This window comes from Anas acuta, chromosome 9 (assembly GCF_963932015.1).
Source record: "Anas acuta chromosome 9, bAnaAcu1.1, whole genome shotgun sequence".
Classification (NCBI taxonomy): Eukaryota; Metazoa; Chordata; class Aves; order Anseriformes; family Anatidae; genus Anas; species Anas acuta.
The window spans coordinates 5,553,998-5,574,088 of NC_088987.1; the positions used below are offsets into that span (position 1 = coordinate 5,553,998).

General features: G+C 40.5%; 1 protein-coding gene and 1 long non-coding RNA gene across 2 annotated transcripts in view; one reads left to right on the forward strand and one right to left on the reverse strand.

The window, feature by feature from the left end:
• The window catches only part of LOC137861289 (uncharacterized), a 33,684-nt gene extending 21,970 nt beyond the window's left edge, over nt 1-11,714 (forward strand). The window contains exon 2 of the long non-coding RNA XR_011099518.1: nt 9,895-11,714. This is a non-coding gene — a long non-coding RNA (uncharacterized lncRNA). The remainder of the gene's footprint in view (nt 1-9,894) is intronic.
• The window catches only part of SPATA16 (spermatogenesis associated 16), a 78,698-nt gene that overhangs the window by 16,214 nt on the left and 42,393 nt on the right, over nt 1-20,091 (reverse strand). Inside the window, exons 6-9 of the mRNA XM_068692489.1 lie at nt 10,870-11,017; nt 7,506-7,652; nt 7,181-7,293; nt 649-813 (exon numbers count right to left, since the gene is read on the reverse strand). Of these exons, the coding sequence (XP_068548590.1) occupies nt 649-813; nt 7,181-7,293; nt 7,506-7,652; nt 10,870-11,017 (573 nt within the window). The remainder of the gene's footprint in view (nt 1-648; nt 814-7,180; nt 7,294-7,505; nt 7,653-10,869; nt 11,018-20,091) is intronic.

Genomic DNA, 20,091 nt, shown 5'->3' on the forward strand with positions numbered 1-20,091 from the left:
TTTCTGGCCAGGCTGAAATGTGTAAAATGTGCCTGAACATGAGCTCCATCCCTCCATGTCAGGAAACCGAGCAGCCTTGTGGAAGAATAACCATGCACTTGCAGCACTTTCTAGTTGCAGGTTATTGATGCGTTATCATGCTGGTAATGACCCCGGTCTTGCCACAGCCCTGCTTGCATCACTGCCCTCACTTTACAAGGGGAGAGCCTGCTTTGTTCAGAGCCAGGGAGAAAGTTGTAGATGGAGCTGGGAACAAAAGTCTTTTTTCCTCCTTTCTCCCCTGTCTTATGCTTTAACCAGATTTGGCCTGCTTTGCTGCAGGTGGCTTCTGATGTTAGGTATCTTAACGTAGCACAATCTGAATAATTGCAATCATTTTCCCAGACTGATTTGGGCAGGTTTGGGGGAAAAGAAGAGGTTTTAAAAATATGCCTACAGATGAGTCATGCTGGTTCTGTAAAAGTCATCCTTGCAGGTGATTAGCATCTCAGACAAGGCACTGCAGCAGGATTTTAAAACTACTTCAGGTCCACACATTCAAAAAAATTACTTCCAGAGAAAATTGCAGCGTAGCACTCTGCCCCAACCCTTCCCTCCCTACCTTCCTGCCTGCAAAAGCCAAAACAAGGATTAGAAATGAATGCTCACCAGTTCAGCATCCTGCTGACTGATGTCCTGCAGATAGGGAATGGATGCTAGCTCAGCCATCGCTTGATTAATCACCTGGGACTGTTCCGTGACTTGCTGCAACCGGCCGAGGATGCTGGCGTAATGCAACTTCTCTATCACACGTGAACACGCACAGAAATTGTCCTGTTCTCTCAGGAAAAGCAAGTGGGTTAGAGGAGAGTCACAGAAAACACACTTATCCTTTGAGTCTTATGCCTTGAGGCTTATCTTCATATATATTTACGCTGGTAATACTATAAGCAATATGGCATCCAGCACCTTTAAGATAATGCTTTTGACAATCTTTATAGAGGAGAAAAATACTTTCTTTCCACAATCTCTCTAGTCATACTAGAAAAATAAATATGTAGTCATAATATATGTGAAAGGGAGAGAGCAGATAACAAACATGAATGCAATTTTCTCATTTGGAAATGGCTTTTCAATAATCCCCTCAGTTAAATATTATCTGACTTTTATGGATTGCTTTTAAAGTTTCAGTAAAGAGGTTGAGGAAACCATGCAATGGCTAAGCCTATGGTTTGTTTGCAGACTAGGGAAATCCATAGTTTTCAAATATACAACCTTGAGGAGCTAAAACCTGCAGAGGTGGTCTCTGATCCTCCAGGCACGTGGTAAATTTTAAGTATGTGCATACAGAAACTCAGCCAAGTGCTTGCATAAAATCTCAGCACCTGCTGAAGCGTTTGATGGATGGCAGCCCTACTACCATATTTTCAAAAGTGTTCTGATGCCAAAAATGCAAATGAGCACCCTACTGAGATTTTCAAAAGCAATTTGGCCTAGATTCTTGACAAAATGTAGCCATTGCTTATCTGAATGCTCAGCCATTCTGAGTGAAATTTCCATTCATCTAATCAGGGTTGTGAATGTATTTAAGTGCCTGAAATTGCAAGTATTGGCATAGATTTTCAAAAACACTTCTAGTATTTTTAGCAGACCTTTGTTCTGGCAGTACCATATGGTGGCGTGTTGATGCTGCCATTTACATACGCTTTGGTTCCCAGGTAGCTGATTCTAGGTCCCATTGTACAGTGAGCAGGGCAAATGGAATTGAATTAAATTTATTTTCCCCCAAATAGTGTCCTGCCTTTAAGATCAACTTCTCTTGACAAAGAATCTCGAATTTTTGATCTGATCTTGATTTTGGTTTTGCAGAAATTTGCACTGGGAAAGCATCAAGTGGTTATAGAAATCATTACCAAAATGACTAAGAACATCATTCTTATATAAAATTTGAGTATTTAATAGCAATACTTTTCTTCCTTTATTTATGGAAGCATTTTTATCCCTTTTAATATAATATATAGCATAATTGTAAAGTAATATAAAATAAAAGACCATACTTTGGAGACTGCTGTCAGGAATTCAGCTATAATCTATGAGGTCCAGATATGAAAGCAACTGAGAAAGGAAGAACTGAGCCAATGAATTTCCATTAGCGCCAGACGCTGCACAGGGAAGAGGAGCTCTGGTCAGCAGTTCTTTCAGTATTGCAGATAGCTCCAGTCAGCTGTGTTTGGAGAGGTTAATTTAAACCCAAGTATCACGGAGCAGAGATGCCAGCACAGTAGAAGATACCTCTTTTGAGAGAAGTGTGGTTTGATTAGTCTATTAATGAAAATGCCAAGAGCTTATTATTTTTCTCAATAAACATAATGGAGGGCTAAATTCTAAAGAGAGTAAACAACTGAAAAGGGAAGGGGGGATAAAAGATGATAACAGAAGGACCATTGTGTATAAATAGGTACAAGTAATACCGGGGTGGCAATTAAGCTGCTTATAATTCAGGTCGAAGGTCTTCGGTGTGCTACAGCAAGAATAGAAATATCAGAAAGCCCAGCTAGTTCTAAGGCAGATTTTACTCAATTTATGAGCAGGATATTATGTGACACAAGGATGTATAATAGGAGGTGATTTGACTTGAGGAGTCAGGAGAGCTGTTCCGGTCCTACCTTCCTATGAACTTCTGTTGACCCATCTCTAAGAGTGGAGACCAAGACAACTTGCTTACAAACTATTTTTATCACTTCAAAAGTCCTTTTCTGTGGGTCTGACCTAGCAGTCGTTGGATACATTAGGAAGGAAAAGGATTTCTGTGATCTCTGATATGTGAAATTGTAAGTCTGACACAGTCTAGTTAGTATAGCAATAGAGCAAGGAAGAAAATGGAGCCCTGTCTCCAACTAATCATCGGTGTGTGAAAGCCAGATAGCTGTGTCTCCAGAGACAGCTGTGCACATTAAAATAAGGAGAAGCAATCAGTTAATGAGATAGAGAAAGAGGGCTCTTATCAACATAAAATAGACAAACAACATTTTAGATACAGCAAAAGGTTTTTCCCTGCTATTCTTGAAATCCACCCAAAACATTTTGTGTAAGCATTGAGAAATAAGCATATTGAGTCATCAGCTGCAAAAGCAGGTAGAAATCCTCTCTCACCATGATGTGTCTGTTGGGGGGCTTCTCCAATGATTAAGAAAGTAAAAGCAAAAAGAAAAAATTTTTTTCCTTACTTGACTCCCCAGAAAAATATGAGAGCACATCACATAGCTATAGGAAACAAACTGGGCACCTGTGCCAACAGGTACTCTGTGGACATAGTGATACTATTTAAGTTTATATTAGGTTGGAAGTAAATAAATAAATAACCAACATCAGTTTTTGTTTTTGTTTTGTTTTAAAAAAGGGGTACTAGAGAAAGTTGAACATTGTCAGTGGTGGTCTTTCAGTGACAATGAAAAATGTGGAAAGAGACAGTAAATAACTGCTATCAGGAGAAAATATTCCACAGGGAACTGAACCACATGATGAGAATTACATGAAGTATAGCAGAATTCAAGGGGCTACTAAGCTGCAGTAAAAAAATTATAAAGTGGCCAAGCAATCAGATGAAGCTGAAACCAGCTCAGGAAGGTGCAGTGAAGGTTAAGTAAAGAGCAAACTTAAATGTTTCTCAAAAAATTTCTTTGGTGAGAAAGAGTTGGCTCATTTAATAATGTGTCCCTTCGTGTACTGAGAATTTTGGGATGCAAGCTCCACCTTTTGCTTTAATCTGTTCCTAAAAAAAAAAGGAGTCATCGCTTATGCCACTTCTATTCATAAAGTTGAATTCCTGAGTACCAGGAATGATAAAGAAAAAGCAAAGCGAAGTGGCTGGTCAGCCTAGATTTAAAGCAGCATCTGTCATATCCAACACATGTGGCGTGTGTTACTATCATCTTTAAGTGCACCACTTTGCAAAGGTCTGGGGTGTCCCCAGTAGTTCTTGACAATTCTGGCATCTTTACTGCTACTTTTCAGCTCAAAATCTGAATGAGGTTCTGCCTTGCAAACAGCTCGGTAGTGTATTGCAATAACAAGCAGGAAAATCCATCATCATGTTTCTTTAATGCCCTTGGTATGCTCCAGAAAATATGTATGCTGAAATCTGAATGTAGTAAACACTTTCCTTCTATTAAAAAATAGACATCAAAACAGTGAGATCTGTAAGTGTACACATCATGCTGTGAATCATATGGTAGGTTTTGCTCACCTTTATGAGATGAGCAGTCTAATAAGCCCCTCTGGCCACTGTTTCTCCTGTAAAGTAGCATCATGTGCCACCGACACGGGACTACAGGAGGAGAAAGGCAAACTTGGTGCGCACAAAGCAGCAGAAATTACCCCAGTGAAATCACTTGATAGAATAACTACTTGTCATTGCTGGTAATCTTGGTTGCAATAACAGTAGCTGCAAGTCTGACTGATACCTTTTTTTTAAGGCAAATAAAATAACCTTTCTGTCATGGTCTGTGTTTCTGGGCAGCTGTGGCTTGTGGGGTTTTACCACCCGCAGCAGACAGTACACAGGGGCCAGACTGCTGTGTCCTCTCTCACTGCCCTTGTTTTGCAATACATAAATGTCCTTTTGAGTTAAATGGGACTGGCTGTTCTTTATGAAGATGAGAGGGCAAGTGAAAAATGCTCTGCTTTTTTTAATCATTAGCTTCATGTCCTACCAACAGTGGCGCGTGTACAAATCATATAATTAACTGTAAGCTGTGTAGCTGCAAAACTGAGGTGGCAGAACTGACTTATATTAAGTGTGTTGCCATTGCTTAATAAGCTCTGCTTTAGCACTGAGATGCTTCTGTGAAAAAAAAATATCTGATTAGGACAAGCATTTTGGATTGCACATTTGCAAATGAAGAAGAGGGTAGAAAGGAAAATTAAAAATAAACACATTCCCTTATTGTCTTAAAGTGAGTTGTAATACTAATCCCTGTATCTGAGGTTTGTCTTGCAGAAGTTTTAAATTTAGTTTGTGTGACGGATAGCTGGTGGAATCATATTTCTAGCTTGAAGAAAATTTTGGAATACTCTCAAGGAAGCAAAAGTGGCTAAATCTCTGCCAGGTCCATAAAGAGATTTTAATCACCAGTAGCAGAGCAGTTCTGGCTCTGTGCCTATCTGCATTATCAGGTATAATTCGCTTTGTCATTTTACTCTTTGGGTCAGAGGTTCTGTCTTGCCCAGACTATTTCAGTGCTACGAAAACTGAAGGGATAGTGAATATGTTCCTACCAATAATGGATGTGGAATTGGCAGCTGTTTGTTCTAACTCAGTGATGATCTTTTCTGTCTTGGGGTTTTTCTCTTCTCTCTCCAAGCTCCCATGCTGGTGCCCTGGTGACTGGTTATAAATCTGTTGGAGCACGGTTCAGACCTATTACCCTGTTCTGCCTTGGGCAGACCTTGCCCGAACCACCTGGCTGCTATGCTGACCTCCTTGAAAAGAAGGCAAGTTTGCTGCTGGCTTGTGATGATGGGATTTCACCCTGTATTTTTGGGAACCTTCTTCTGTTTCAGCAGGAATATTTAGATGTCTGAGGTGGCGTCCAGAGCTGGTAGAAAATATTACTGTGTAGGAGCAGTGTAAATTTATACAGCTAGTGGGGACTGGCTTGAGCAATCCCAGCATACCTCTCTGCTCTCATCTCTTACGAAAGTTTTTCTTTTCCCTATACCCTGGATGCCAGATACCATGTGTCTCTGTTCAAACCATGTGGTCCTGTTCCTCCAAATTCATTTATAGAATAGGATAGTTTTAGGGAATCTAAAACATATCACTTTTCAGATTTTTTTCTCTTCCTGATATTCTTTAGAGACTGAATAACTGCAATACTGGCACCTCATATCTGAAAGCTCTACATTATACCAAAAGAAAGAACTGTGGGGCCATAAACCACACAAACAGACAAACAAACCCTGGAGTTTTACAGGAGCTTTGATAAGGACCAGGGTTTTATTCTGTACCCAGTATCCAGTCCACTATTTGTGTATTCCCCTAGCTTTGTAGATGTTGAAGTGCAATGCACATGGCAATAGCAGATATTTTACTTTCCCAAAGATGCTTTTCCTACCAGCCTGCACATCAATAACCCGGGCTTTTGGTCATCCAAGGGAAGCATCGCATGGCTTCAGGAAAGAATAAGAAAGAAGCACCTGTGTGATTCCTAGTGGATGTGTGCCCTCAGCCTGCTCCACCTGCCTCACACTGAAGAAGATGCTTTATGAGTGCCCATTTTGGCAAAGCACTAAGCACCTTTACCTCCCACTAAGCCTGTGAGTTCAAGCACTTACTGTTTCAGCAGCTGCTCTCCGAGAATAAAGGAGACATAGATCCCCCAAATATCTAGCTAATGTTTCTTCCTTGCTAGGAGTTGCTAAGTAGCAGTTTTTGTCAACCTCCTATCTGGTATCAAAGCCTAAGAATATAAATCCTGTGATTTGCTAAGACACCCCTGATGAGGAAATGGCTCCGATTCCTTCAACATACAGAAAACTAAAAAAACTGTTATTGCTAGGGAAAAAGCATTAACATTAGCATTTACAATCTGGGGAGGAGAGGCTTCTTCCACTTATTTTCAGGAGAATAATTTAAGAATTGAATTAAAACAGTCTAGTCTACATGCAAATTTGATTTTTGACCTTTTGTGCTAATCAAAAGCCATGGTGCTAAAAAGCTGTGTACATTATTGCAGAAAGTATGGACTAGAATTAACTAATATACCTTCAATATGTTTGCAACAGATTTGAAGGTTATTTCACATACTTTACTACATAGGGATCAGGATCTAAATCACTAGAAATACTTCAAGTAGCAATTATTAACTCTTGATGGAGAGCCTTGTGATAAGTGTAGAGTATTATGGGTATTAAATATACAGAGTAGTTTTGGTGGTTATGTGAAGTAGGGATATAATAGGCCATAAGGGTTTGAGAAAATTGTATGCAAAGTGATTTTAAACTGGGTACACTTAAACAATTACGGCTTCTTTTAAAAAGTACCTAAAACCCAACTGATCTCTATTCCTAGCACAATTAGCTGAGCATTTCTGGAGTATGAGCAAAATGACCTACCCACCAAAAAGCAAACATCTTTCACATGCACACTGACTTCTGCTGCCACACACATGAGAAAACATTAAGTGAAGTTTATACCCACTGTTAATTTGGTGCTTCTTATAAAATCCATGACTGGCACGATCTTTTTCCCAACAGTCTCCCAATGTCTTCTTGATTCTTCTTCAGTGATAGGACTGAAAGGTGCTTTCTGGTCTAAGAAATGAAATCACAAACTGTGTACTGTTTTTTCATGTACATTTTGCATAGAGGATCTATCAGGATGATGGGTAAACTACAGGATTCTGATGGAGTCAGAGATTCAGGCACAGATAAATGGGTCCTGAGAGATCCCTGGTCCCCCTCATTCAGCAAGGATTGAGGAGGTCACCCCTGAGCTATCACATCGATTAAGCAAGTTGGCGTACCTGAAAAGATTGGCAGTTTTCTACTTGACAGCTTTTCCAATATTTTTCCAATGTGTTTGTTTCTGAAGCCCAGAGTTAGTAAGTACTGCTGGGAAGGAGGAGAAGACCACTCAGTTGTCTGTGGCAAAATATGAAGTCCATGAGGATCTGGAATATGAAAATGAAAATAATTTCCGTTGCTATATTTCTTTTCAGTTGCAATAGGTGCTACCTTTTTTTGGAGGAAGATACAGGAAGTCTAAGAAGGAATGAAATGTAATCCAAAAAGATTGCCAAAACAAAGGTGACCAAAAAAACCTATCCAGCTGTCAGTGGGTTTTGAAATTCTGGACTTTGCAACCTGTTCCATCAGCAACTTAAATTTTGCTGATACATAGGATAAGACAGGTTCTTTCTGTTATTACTCTTTTCAGTGCTGATCATCCAATGCATTAATAATTCAACTCTTCATGAATGTAAGATCCTTTTTTTTTTAAACTGTGAAACAAGCTGAAGTTCCCTGAATTTATGACGTTTGATTTTCTACAGCTGTGGGCTTTACCATCACCGCCACCATAGTCCCAGGCTATGTTTGTGCTGTGGCTCGTCCAAAGTTTCTGATGCCCCTGCTGAAAAGCCAGCATATCTGGCTGCCCTGACCTGAGTGAGGACAGATGCTCAGAGAAATTGCATAAACCAGCTTTGCTTGGGGAACTAGACCAGCCCTTTCCTTCCTCTCCTTCCCCTGCAAAAAATAAACCTAGATTGAATGTCAGTGTCACTTTTCACAAAGGAGTGCTCTGTTTTCAGTGAGCTCTGCTTTTAAGATGCCAGGCTGTGCGGTCACAGTGACAAATGGAGAACCCCCTTCAGAGCTCCCTGGACTTACCCGTACATAAATCAAAGCGAGTGGACCTGATATTTCCCTTGCAGCATGCTCGGCTTCTGATGGATTCTCAATTTTGAAACAAACTGCATTGTGCGCTTGTATTTAAATGTGTGTCTGCTTCTCTTCCTTGGCAATAAGGAAAACTTTGAAATCAATTCAGTCCTTGCATTATAGCAGAACGTGGACTAAAGTTGGATGAGTGATTGCTACGGAACGGGAAGGTTATTTAAAATAACATGTTCGTGATGTGCCTGGTATTTCAAACCCACTGTTAAAAGGGGGATTAGCTCATACTTGTAATTTCACCTATGTGAGATATGGACCTGCAGATTGAATGCTTGGTAGTACAACACCTACAATCACCTACAACGGGTACAACTTGTTCCTTGTTTTTTTTTTTATTTTATTTTTTTTTTATTTTTTTGGGGGATAGGTCTGGATAGATAAGCTAAGAAACCACTACTACTTCAGTTGACTTCAGGTAATACCCTTGTAAGTTACCTCAGTGTAAAGGCCAAGAAAAGTTCTCTCTGAGAGGGTTTCCAGGACACAGAAGAGGGAGGTCAGGAGACTCCTGCCCGCATGAGGACCATCATAAAAACTGTGTGGCAGCCCCTGGGGCTCTCAGTCAGCACCTCCCACACACTGCAGTCTCAGAACCCTGACATCCATTTTTTTTTTCTTTCTTTCTTTCTTTTTTTTTTTCTTTTTTTTTTTTTTTTTTTTCCTTTTGCATTGCTAGAAGCAGAAACACATTATGCACAATTATGATCTTGGCTATCCCATTTAATTCCTAGAAACTAGTGATTCCAGGGCCTGCACTCAGAGAAACTTGCATAGGATTGAAGCAATTCTTTTAACCTACCGATTTTTGTAAACGAACACCCTTGAGTGCAGACCTGGCTCTATTCAATCTGTTTTATAATTGATTGAAGTGCTACAGGACCAAGCCCTTTCATCCTTTCATTCTTTCCTCCTTTTCTTTCTTGGTTAGAAGTGAGAAAATGCCTGGTGACATTTCAGAAACATCCTGTAATTTATGAACACAACTGAATTTCAGTGCAACACTTGCACGCTTTTGCTGCTTATGTGCTTTTGAAAGTCTCACCCTTGCTATAAATTGAGGGAGTTATGTGAAATCTGAATTTATCTTTTTTTCAAATCAGATTCAGGGAGTTTTATTTTATGCTCCCTTTAATGCCAATACTTTTGTCCCTGGAAACTCTCCACAAAGTCACATCAGCAAGTAAATGGTAGACAGGGACTTTACAACTTCCATGATAAATAAGTCCCATTTTTCCTCTTCAAAAAATCCCCAAATTACTGCCAGAAAACCAATGCATGGGTGCTCTGCAACTTGCAAAACACGATCTAGTTTTATACTGGTTTTCTAAAGGAAAATGAAATGAACAAGCCAAGTTTACTTGTGTTAAATATTTGCAGCTTTGTGTTAAAAAAGCTGCAAATAAAAAAAATTCAAGTTCCCACTTGAATTCAGACAGATGTTCTGTTTCTCCCCAGAGGTGCAATGTGTGCTGTTCTGGAAGCCGTATTCTGCAGAGTGGTGGGCTCAGCAGGTGCTGCCGTTGGCTCCGACCCCGGTGTAATTCTCGTGGGGAGCCGGCATATGGCAGCTCTTCGAACCGCCCCGCGGGAAGCGGCCACGAGGAGTGAGCTACAGGTCTCGTTGGTGTGATGAAGACAGAGACCACCCAGAATTTGACCTGGGAAACGTACATTTCCTCTTATGTTTCTCAACCACCAACTGAGCCAAGTTTTATCAGAGTCAACCACGTTCCAAGTCACCAGGTTAATGGTGTAGGAAATGCCTTTTATCCTCCTGCCTCTCCTCTGGCAAAACGTCATGCCCATTCCTCTTGAAATAAAGCTGTGGTCACCAGAATTTAAATGTCTGCTTACTCCAGGAGATGCTACTTGACTTCAGTCCTCCGGGAGACAACAGGCCCCTCGAAGCCCATGTTAACGCTGGACACTATTTGTCTTCAACAGCCCAAAGGAAACCTATTCCCATACCTGCAGCTGAAACGCTCCCAAAGGTGACAATCCCTTCACTAGTGCTCACAGAAAGGTGGATATTTTTGGAAAACAAAAGGCCTGCTTCGGGGCCAGTTACTGATGGGAAGCCAGAGAGATGGGAATGAACCTGGGCCTCGCTGTTGCCACAAGACACTGCAAAAGTGCCTCTGAACAAAAGAGCTCTTGCAATAATGAAATTCAACAACTGGAACACGAGGCTTCATGGATAAAAATAGTCTTTGTGGGGATTTACAGTGTAAAGTCTGTGCTTTGCCTAAGTACTGATTTGATTACCTAAATCATGTACAATCATACAGCAAATCTCAGAAGTTAATTTTCCCCCACAGAAGTGCAGACATTTAAAGACTCAAGCTCCAGACTCTCTCAAGCTCCTTTTAAGTCAGCCACACACAGGCAAACAGTATGCAGTGCTTAACAGCATATGAAATCTGCTCTTACCTGTATATATGTGCTCCACATAGTCAGGGTGCTTTTTAGCAAATGTGTCCTTTATCTTGTCAGTTTTGTCAACCTTGATTTTTTTCACAAATGGTGTGTACATGACCGAAAAAGATTCTTCTCTAGTGATGGCTTCTTCAATCATAGCCTAAAGTGAAAGAAATGATATGTTTCATGTTGGTTAACAGCTAGTTAAAGGAAAAAAAAAAAGAAAGGAAAATAATTACTTTCACAGATGATATTTTGCCTTTAATAATTGCACAGTCATGCAAAGATAACATATTTTGGTCTTGAATATTAATTAGAAGAGAATTTAAATTAGTTCCAGAAAACACTGCCTATCTATACTCAGAAAATCAATTTAATGGAGAAAGAACATTTGTAAACAGTTTTCAGTGCAGCAAGCCTATGTCTTCAATGAGGAGAAAAGTATTAGATAAATTATCTTTTAGATGAAAAGAAAAAGTGATTCTATGCTCTCTGAAGGTCACATCTTTCATCTGAGGGTTTTATTCAGTCCTTGGGAGCTGGTTAAACAATACTAAGCATTCATATTACCCCTTGGGTTGGCATGAATCAAACACTGTGTCTATACGGAATATTAGTCTTAAAATATTGCATTCAAACACCATTTGCATTAAGAGTAAAATTCACTCCTGTGCGGAGGGCAACACGAAGCTTATGAACCTTGTCATCCCTTAAAAATGACTCAAATGATGCATTGTGCTGGCTTTATTCGGGGACATGGATTTCACACTCAGTGGACCCCAATGAACTGGCGTTGGAGCTCCCTGGAGGAGCCACCAGCCTGAAACTCTGCACTCTCTATTGATCAGTGCAAGCGAGGTTCAGCTGTGATTCCTCCTGGGTTGGGGTTTCTGTAAGACCAAATTGAGCTCTGCTTTGGCTGTGTCTGTTGCTAACAAAGATTTAGTCTTCCTGACATGGACAGTCCTTTCTGGAAACTGGAAAAGCTGTAAGACTTAGTTATTTTGTCTCAGCAAAAGCATGAATGGGGTTAATAGAGACAATAATAACACAAGTTTAACAGAGGTGATCAGAAAAAGATGAGAGAAGACGTGTGTACATGGCACTAAGGACCATGCTTTAGTGGTGATCTTAAAAGTCTTTATCAACCTAAATGATTCTATGATTCTGTGATAATATATATCTCTATATATATCTTTAACAAAGTGTATGGATCTCCCAGATTGCAGAAATTATCAGAATGGGATTAGTTTGGTGTTTTATTGACAAGTCCTCTCTTGCTCCTTTGTTTTGTTGTGTATTCTGGCTAGTTTGGCAGCCATTTTCTAATCTGGATGAATATGAGTGTGTGAATGTGATTTTGGGTGTATCCATACATTTCAGACATAAAATATATGGAGTGACGCAGTGAGATGAAACTTTGAGTGGTTGGGCCAGACAAGGTCTGTATTCTGCAGGATTTGGGGAATATTTTTACTGGTATTTGTCTGCAAACTTCACTTTTGCCTCTGTCACCCTCAAGACCAGTTCAAAGTCACACCTATAATGTCTTTGCAATACTGTGTACCCATGGCTGCTCTGTACCGCATGCAAATACTGACTAGCTCAGAGGGCAGCAATGGCAAAATGTCAGCCAAAGGGAAAAAAAAAATAGATCTGCAGTTTCTGGTCAATACTGCTACTGAAGGTATTATTATTACCCAAGAGCATAATACCCTGGACATAAGACCCTGGACATAGATGCTATTTGTTTTATTATCCTCTTGGATTTTTATGGGCTAAAGACTTTAAGGACATAAAACTTTAGCCCATAAAAACTTTGGAGCAGAAAACTTTATATGATGAAATCCCTATGGACTTTGCTCCTTAAGCCTTTATGCACTGAAGTCCGTACCCACGGATGAGTATCTGGCATCGTGTCCAGGAAATGGTACTGCCTGTAGAACATTGTCTGTCATATCGTACACAGTGCAGTTATTCAAGATGCAGCCAAACTTTGGAGATATTTGCAAGAGCTCCAATGGGCTTTGAACAGAGCCCTTGGAGAGAGGATAGGACAACTGTTTTTTCCCATTTGCATGTGTTTTGGTGTCTTTCAACGTGAAGGAAAGGGCCATCTCTGCGATGTCCCCTCAGATACATCAGGGAGAACTTTGCTGTTCTGACCATGTGGTGGTGAAGTGCCAGGCTCTTTGAGAGCCTGGGGATGGCAGGTAAGAATGGGGACAGCAGGTAAACTGATGAAGTTGATAAAGAAAGATAATTTTTTTTGGCATATCTTGCAAGTGGAATCTGCAGTGATATCTCATCACATGCTGTTACACTCCAGACTTAACTCCAGCAGGGTCAGAAAAAATAAAGGCCTTGAGAAGACATTAAACCAGAAGGAGCTCCTCTCACAACGGTCAGCAATGGAAGGACTATGCTTGACATGAGTCCACCAAATGTGCTGGTTTACCTCAGCAGTGGACAGCATCTATTGCTTCAGTGAAGATGCAAGAAGTCTCTTCAGAAGACACTGCAGAATAATCTGATGATAGGGAAGATTTCTTTTTGTACTTGCGGGACTGACTCACTCTCTGTTATGTCAGGAGGTTTATATCCCTGTTTTGGAAGTGTGGGGAATCAGAGAACTTCTGCTGAGAAACCATCTGGAGACAAAGTGTCTCAAGGAGTATTTATATTGTCAGCACTTCTATTAAAATACCAGTTAATTCTTTCATGAAACAGAAGCATTCACAAGGTTTGAGGGATGTATATTGCTATCATGAGATTAAAGAGTCAGAAGACATTCCTAAAGAAAAAAAAAAAAAGCTTTGAGCAAGAGTTTAAGCATATATTTGACCCAACATCACGTAGCCCTCTTCTCTGAGCAATTGGTTCTGCAATATCCTTATACTCTACCGTATTTAGTAATGTTAAATTTCACAGGCCTTTTAATAAAAGCTAAGCTTTAGCCTAAACAATCTTATATTGTCCCTTCAATACCCACTAAAATTCTCTTAAGAGCTCATAACACAAATAGGTAGATGCATAAGAAACAATGCTTTCCCATGCCAATCCTTGTGATTGCAAATGATGTAACTACTTCAACACTTTATGAAGCTTTTGCCATTTTGCCTGCTTAGAGCAGACAAAGCATAGAAAAAGAGAAATGGCACTGTAGCAGCAAATTCTTTGTAACAGTGACAGTAGCTGTCTCTGCTACAGTCCCTAACCTTAATCCTCTTTAAATACAGAAAGGTTTAATTTGGAAAATCCAATTATCTTGACATCTAGAATTAACCAAAAATTTAGATATCTTTCTAGTGCCTTATCTTGCAGCTGCAGTGCATACTCTGCTACTGTCTCATTTACATTACAGCAGGAATTGATGCTTTTATTGATGATTTTTATTAATGCAATGATATCAGTCAGGGTAAAGCCATTAGCCTCTTCTACGAACTGCTTCCACTCTTAGGCTGGTAGTTAGAATTATGGGTGCACTGTGGTGCAACCTATGCGCTTTTCTCTATATCTTTCCAACCATAAAGCAGTATCTGGCAGCCCTGCCACTAAGTCTGTTGCTGTTGTGATATGAATATCTTCTCACCAGCATGATCTTCTTACATTAGTATTTTTTTTTTTCTGTGGGAAAAATAAGTAGAGGGAATGCCAGAGCATATCCTTTTTCTCGATATGTTTATGGTATGAATAAATCATGTATTATACAATAGATGAGAACTTTCTGCTTATCTGCCATGTAATGCCTCCCCATTAATGTAGGTCACATCAAATATCAGCTTATTTAGGTTCTTAAGTTATTAACGTATTTAAGTCTCTGTGAGCTATTTTGCATGCAGTACATTCTGAAAGTGGATTTGCAGAGTGCCACAGCCATAGCCCTGTGTATGCTGCCGAGGTCTGAAAGGCAGAGGCAGACGTATTGCAGATGGGTTACCTTAGGCTTCATGATCTGTTTGATTTTCCAGTAAGTATCTCTTTATGTTTTGAGAGAGAAGAAATCCATGCTTTATATCCTGCTAAAGAGATCATTGCTCATTAAGGAACTATCCCAGAACACATAAAGTATGGAAAAAGCTGGAGGCTGCTGTTGAAACTCCTTGTCCGTGATGCTGGCAGGTGGGAAATCAGGGGCCGAGCATGAATGTGGATGAATGTGGAAATACAACTCCAGTTTGAGGAAGATCTCTGCCCATGAGCCTGTCCGATCTCAGGACCTAACACACGTGAAGTGCCGCAGGAGTCCTCAGCTCTTATATCGCTCACCACCAGCTGGAGCTCTTAAATTTTCATCTCAGCATAGGGGTAAATGTGAAGGATTTCAGTTTTTCTTTGCTATGGTGGGGAGCCCAGAGAAACAGAGCTGATATTTACTTTACCAGGCTGATCCAGATGCTGACAAGGCGAGCCCCTGTTACTGCCCAAATGATGGTTTGTTGCCACCAGTGGCTATCTTGCCTGTCTGCACCGGGAGCTCCAGCTCAGAGCCTCCCTGCAGAGCTGGCAGCTGGCCTGGGCGATGTGCCCCTGCTCCAGCTGGGGTGCTGCGGGTGGAGGCAGAGCAGGGCCAGCAGAGCGAGCCCTTTGATAGCCAGCACAAGCGATGTCCAGCACAGGCAGCGTTCGGCCAGCCAGCTAGCTGCTGTGCAGACACGCTTCCTTGGCATTATGGCACAGGCAGACACAAGTCTGCAAAGGGGCAGCGGGGTAGTGGATGTGAAAATCAAAGAACAGCCCCTGTGGAGGTGCCTGTTATCCTCTACATGAAGCTATTGGACAAAACCACAGCTTTTATACAGCTTTGCTAATACTGACACTTTCTTCAGGATAAGAGAGTTTTCATGGTGAGAGATACCCTGATTCCAATTAGGTGGCTCACTGCCCCTGTGCTCGGAGCAGCAGAACTGCTTGTCCAGTGCCAGGAGAAGCCGTTCACCAGCTTCTTGTGGCTCCTGCTGTATCATGAATGGGTCACAGTTTAGCCAGCAGCTTTCTGTGTGAAGGGGTTTTGAACAGCTTTTGTAGCCTGGACTCAGGGAGACTTTAACTGAGACAGGCAGACCTAAAGATTGAGCCTCACCGAGAGCTTTATGCGAATGCAGTTGGAGGCATGGGCTAACACCTGGATGCTGCATTGATCCAGTGATTCACGCATGTGCTTGAGAGCCAGGGAGTGGTCCTGGCAAGAAAACACTCCTGGGAGAAGTGGGGGTATTTGCTGTAGGGGCTTTCCAGGGCTTTTAGCAAAAGAAAAGGGAAAAAAAGAGGAATGGAAAGGAAAGAAAAAGGAAACCAAAATACAAAAACTAGCAGAAGGAGATGTCAGTCCTTCCTAGCACTGAGCTCAACATCTTTTGGGAACTTAAATTTGAAGAGATGAATCAGACAGCCAGAGATGGTGACTGATGTGGTTAGCCTGTAAAATGGACAGCACTGTTCAAAGGGGCAGCGAAAAATCATGCTTGAGTCATCGCAATGGCAAACTACTTTATGTGGCTGAATGGCTGCTAATTTAGTAGAAGACAAGTTGGCTGTATATAGAGATGTTTCTGAAAAGTGACTTTATCTCTTTTTGTGTGATGTCCTCTGTAGTTCTTCAAGAGCAGGTGCACAAATGGAAAGCCACATAACCAATAATGATCCTGGGAACAGCACAAACTCCTGTGTGTAGCTTCATCTCCCCAAAGAAAGGAGATGGGGTAAAAAGAAAGGGAAGAGGATAATGAATGTGTAACTTCTTAAGGACCTGTGGAACCTGAAGGAACAATAAGGGCCTGAGAACAGCTCAAAATGGTTGGTTTTCTACACTGATTTCTCAGGTTTCTTTTGTAAATCTTAAGGTCTGCTTTGCAACCCAGGAAAAACTAGAATGAATAGAGAATTGTGTTTGTCAGATATGCACACTACTTTTGAGCTGCCCCGTGGGTTTTTTAAATGGCACCGAGCTTTGTTGGCTAGGTTGTTCTTGTTGAATCTCTCTGAGGCACAATTTCTGGCCCTCTGTTAATAGTTAAAGCTCTAATTGGTTGATATTTTGCTTCATATTGGGATTTCAACAGCTACCAACTACGAGCAAGGTATGTACTTCCTATTACATTCAGCTGGTATTAAATAAATCCACCTTTCCTGAAATTAGAGACAATTAATCTATCTGTTTTAATAATTGTGACATTTAAACTAGTAAATTCTCTCAGCTTGTAAATATAAGTATGATTCAAGCAACAGTTATTCTACCTTCAATGATCTGGCACTAGAAAAATAGAAGTAGGTAGGAAATATATGGAGGTAGATATTATTAAAGAAGAAAGAATACAAGAAAAATGTTAAATTCCTTGGTTTTATACAGGCACAATTGTTCCTGGAATGGAAATATCAGCAATAACAAAAGCAATAGAAAGCTCTCAAATCTGTATCAACATGATAGAAACTCTCTCTTATGTTATTTGCCTTATCAATCTAGTTTTCAATTACTCCATATTTTAACTTGTGTACCTAAGAGTAGAATGAAGCTGCTTTTTACAGCTTGGGAGTTATGTCTTACAAACAGCATGTTTGAAAGCCAGAAAGGCTTTAATCCCTGCAATGGCATACATAGGATGAAGCCCTTTCTTCCCTGAAAAATATTAACAATTTTAGTTTTAGCAGGTTGATTAAGCTATGAGACAAAGGGAACACAGGGAATCCATGAAAGTGGTCAGTAGATGCACTTGGATCATCTGGATACCAGTGCAGCATTAAGAATGAACTGATTTTTCTGTTTATGGGCCAAAATATTTTTATTTTTTTATTCTTTTTCTTCTTCTGATGTGCTATACGAAGACAATCATTACATCCTGATTTTCCGCCAGAAAATGTCAAGCTCAGTGATACAAGACAAGTGTTGTCCGTCAAAACGGCCACTGATACAGAAGAGGGAGGATCACTTGTTTTTTATAAAGAGAAATGTTATAATGAGAAAATTAAAATTAATTCATAATGCAGCAAAAAACTGCACAAACATCTGAGACAATAAGCATTTACAGATATTAGACACTTAATTCTGCCTGTATACATCATAGTCATTGAACTCAGTGGGATTTTGCCCCAGATTTGATTTAAAGAAGGGACTTTTCTGCAGTGAAATGTGGCACAGCGTGATCTGCTGAGATAGCCTCAAGAATGAATGAAAAAGGCATATTCTCAGTGATATGATGGCCAGGCTGCCCAGAGAGGCTGCCTGTCAGCTCCTATCAGTCATCCCAGTAGCAGGACTGCAAAACATCCGTGCCTTTGCCAGCCTGGAAACCTGATGCTCCATCGCAGACATGGGTCAAGCATGAGCATGCAGGATGGCTCACGGGCCTCATCACGGGCTGAGGCTGCGGAGGACGTTCTGGCTGCTGAGATCTTTCTTCTTTTAATGTTCTTGCCTGAGATTGTCACCCTGCAAGGTGTGAGATAAAGCTGAGCTCTAAAGAAGTTGACAGCGTTCATCGCTGCAGTGTAGGTGTTCAGCCACCCTGCAGGGCTGGGTGCCTTCTTTATCATTCGCTTTCTTGTGTGATCTGTGAATTGCTCTGTGCTTGCAGCAGCCCAGGTTTTTGAACTGGAAGCACCTGATGAGAGCAAAACAAATGTCTGAGTACCCAAACCTCCATGTCAGCCATTGCACGGAAGCTTCCTCTGTGACATTGAGTTTAACTGACAGAAATACTCTCAGGAACACAAGTTTGTTGGCACCCTGCGCAGCAGGCACAGGTCCAGTCTTGTCAATGTACTAAGAGCAGCTCTATGATGGCTGCAATCTTGGCCGAAATGCTAGGGTTGGCCTGGATATCTTTAAAGCTAAAAGCCCAGCTCACTGCAATGCAAATTAAAGGTCTCCATTTGCGCTGTAGCAAATACACATAGGCTATGTCAGGGAAATAAAGCTTTTAGTACAAATGGTTATGGAGGTGTACAGACACGAGCCTGGAAGCTTAAAATACTGTCTGGAGGTTCTGTAGTTTCTGCAACATATGCACTGCTGGTGCAACAGCAGTTAGTGTAAGACTCTGGGTGGATGGGAATAACTTTGGGTGTAAGGGCGTAGCGAATGCAAGATATGAGCCTTCAGTGTAAAATGGGCCACACGGTTTTCACAATGGAATAACAAAAGCAATTACATTTGTAGTGTGCTAGTGTGTTTGGTCTGAGATGTACATAAGCTGTGCAATATATTCACGTTATCCTAAGACGTCTGCATCAGATATTGGTGAAATCAGTCTGTGACTTCCAATATGTTTGCAAAGTTTGTCTGACAATGTTAGGCATTTGGTGACATTGTAGTATGCAGTGATCTATCTTTACTTGTGGAATGAAACACCTGAGAGATATCACACAGTTTTTAGCCAGTGGAAATAGTTAACAAAGGTGTGAATAGAACTGGACAGTTTGGAGATGGACTCTTTCTACGGAATGAAATATCTCCAGTCTATTGTTTGATTTGCTGTTCCAGCTGAGAAATATCACTGCCAACAATAAATAGGAAGCTTGCCTGACAATAATAATAAGTAGGTTTAAACTTTGTCTTGCTGCTACCACTGCAAATATCTACCATAATACATTTAATAACTTTCACATTATTATTTCATGCGATGAATTCTATTTATTCTAATATTTATTCTAATTCAGTATTTTTAATCTAAGAGACAATACACAAATCATCCAGTGCATATTCCATAGTGAGTTGTGAACAAAAGTCCATCCACCTGATTATATGTTAACTTGGAATGTATATTTTCCATCCACGGAATGAAATATTTTAAAAGATACTCAACAGAGGAAAGGTCTAGCTTACTGAATAATATTATACATTGCAAATTAGTTTTTCAGCTCTCATCAGCATTATACCTTTATCTCAGAGCAGAATGGAAGGCAAGTATTAATATTCAAAAACAACACAGGGCATTAGGTATTACATATCACTGTACAGAAACTCCAGAAATAGATGATTTACTTTAAAGGGGATAATCAAAGAAAGCTAATCAAAAAGCTAATCAAAAAGAATATTTAAAGCTGCCTTGATCATGATCCATAGGTACATATACAGGGAGCAGATAACAAGTGCTAGAGGATCTTTATGCTTTCAGAGATGAATGTGTAATGTAAATTGCTGGAAGTGTGGACTGAACAAGATCCCAGTTTTGGGAGGAGAAACAGGGAGAAATGGGGGCCATCCATGTAATACATCACCTTTTAGAAGGGATGTGG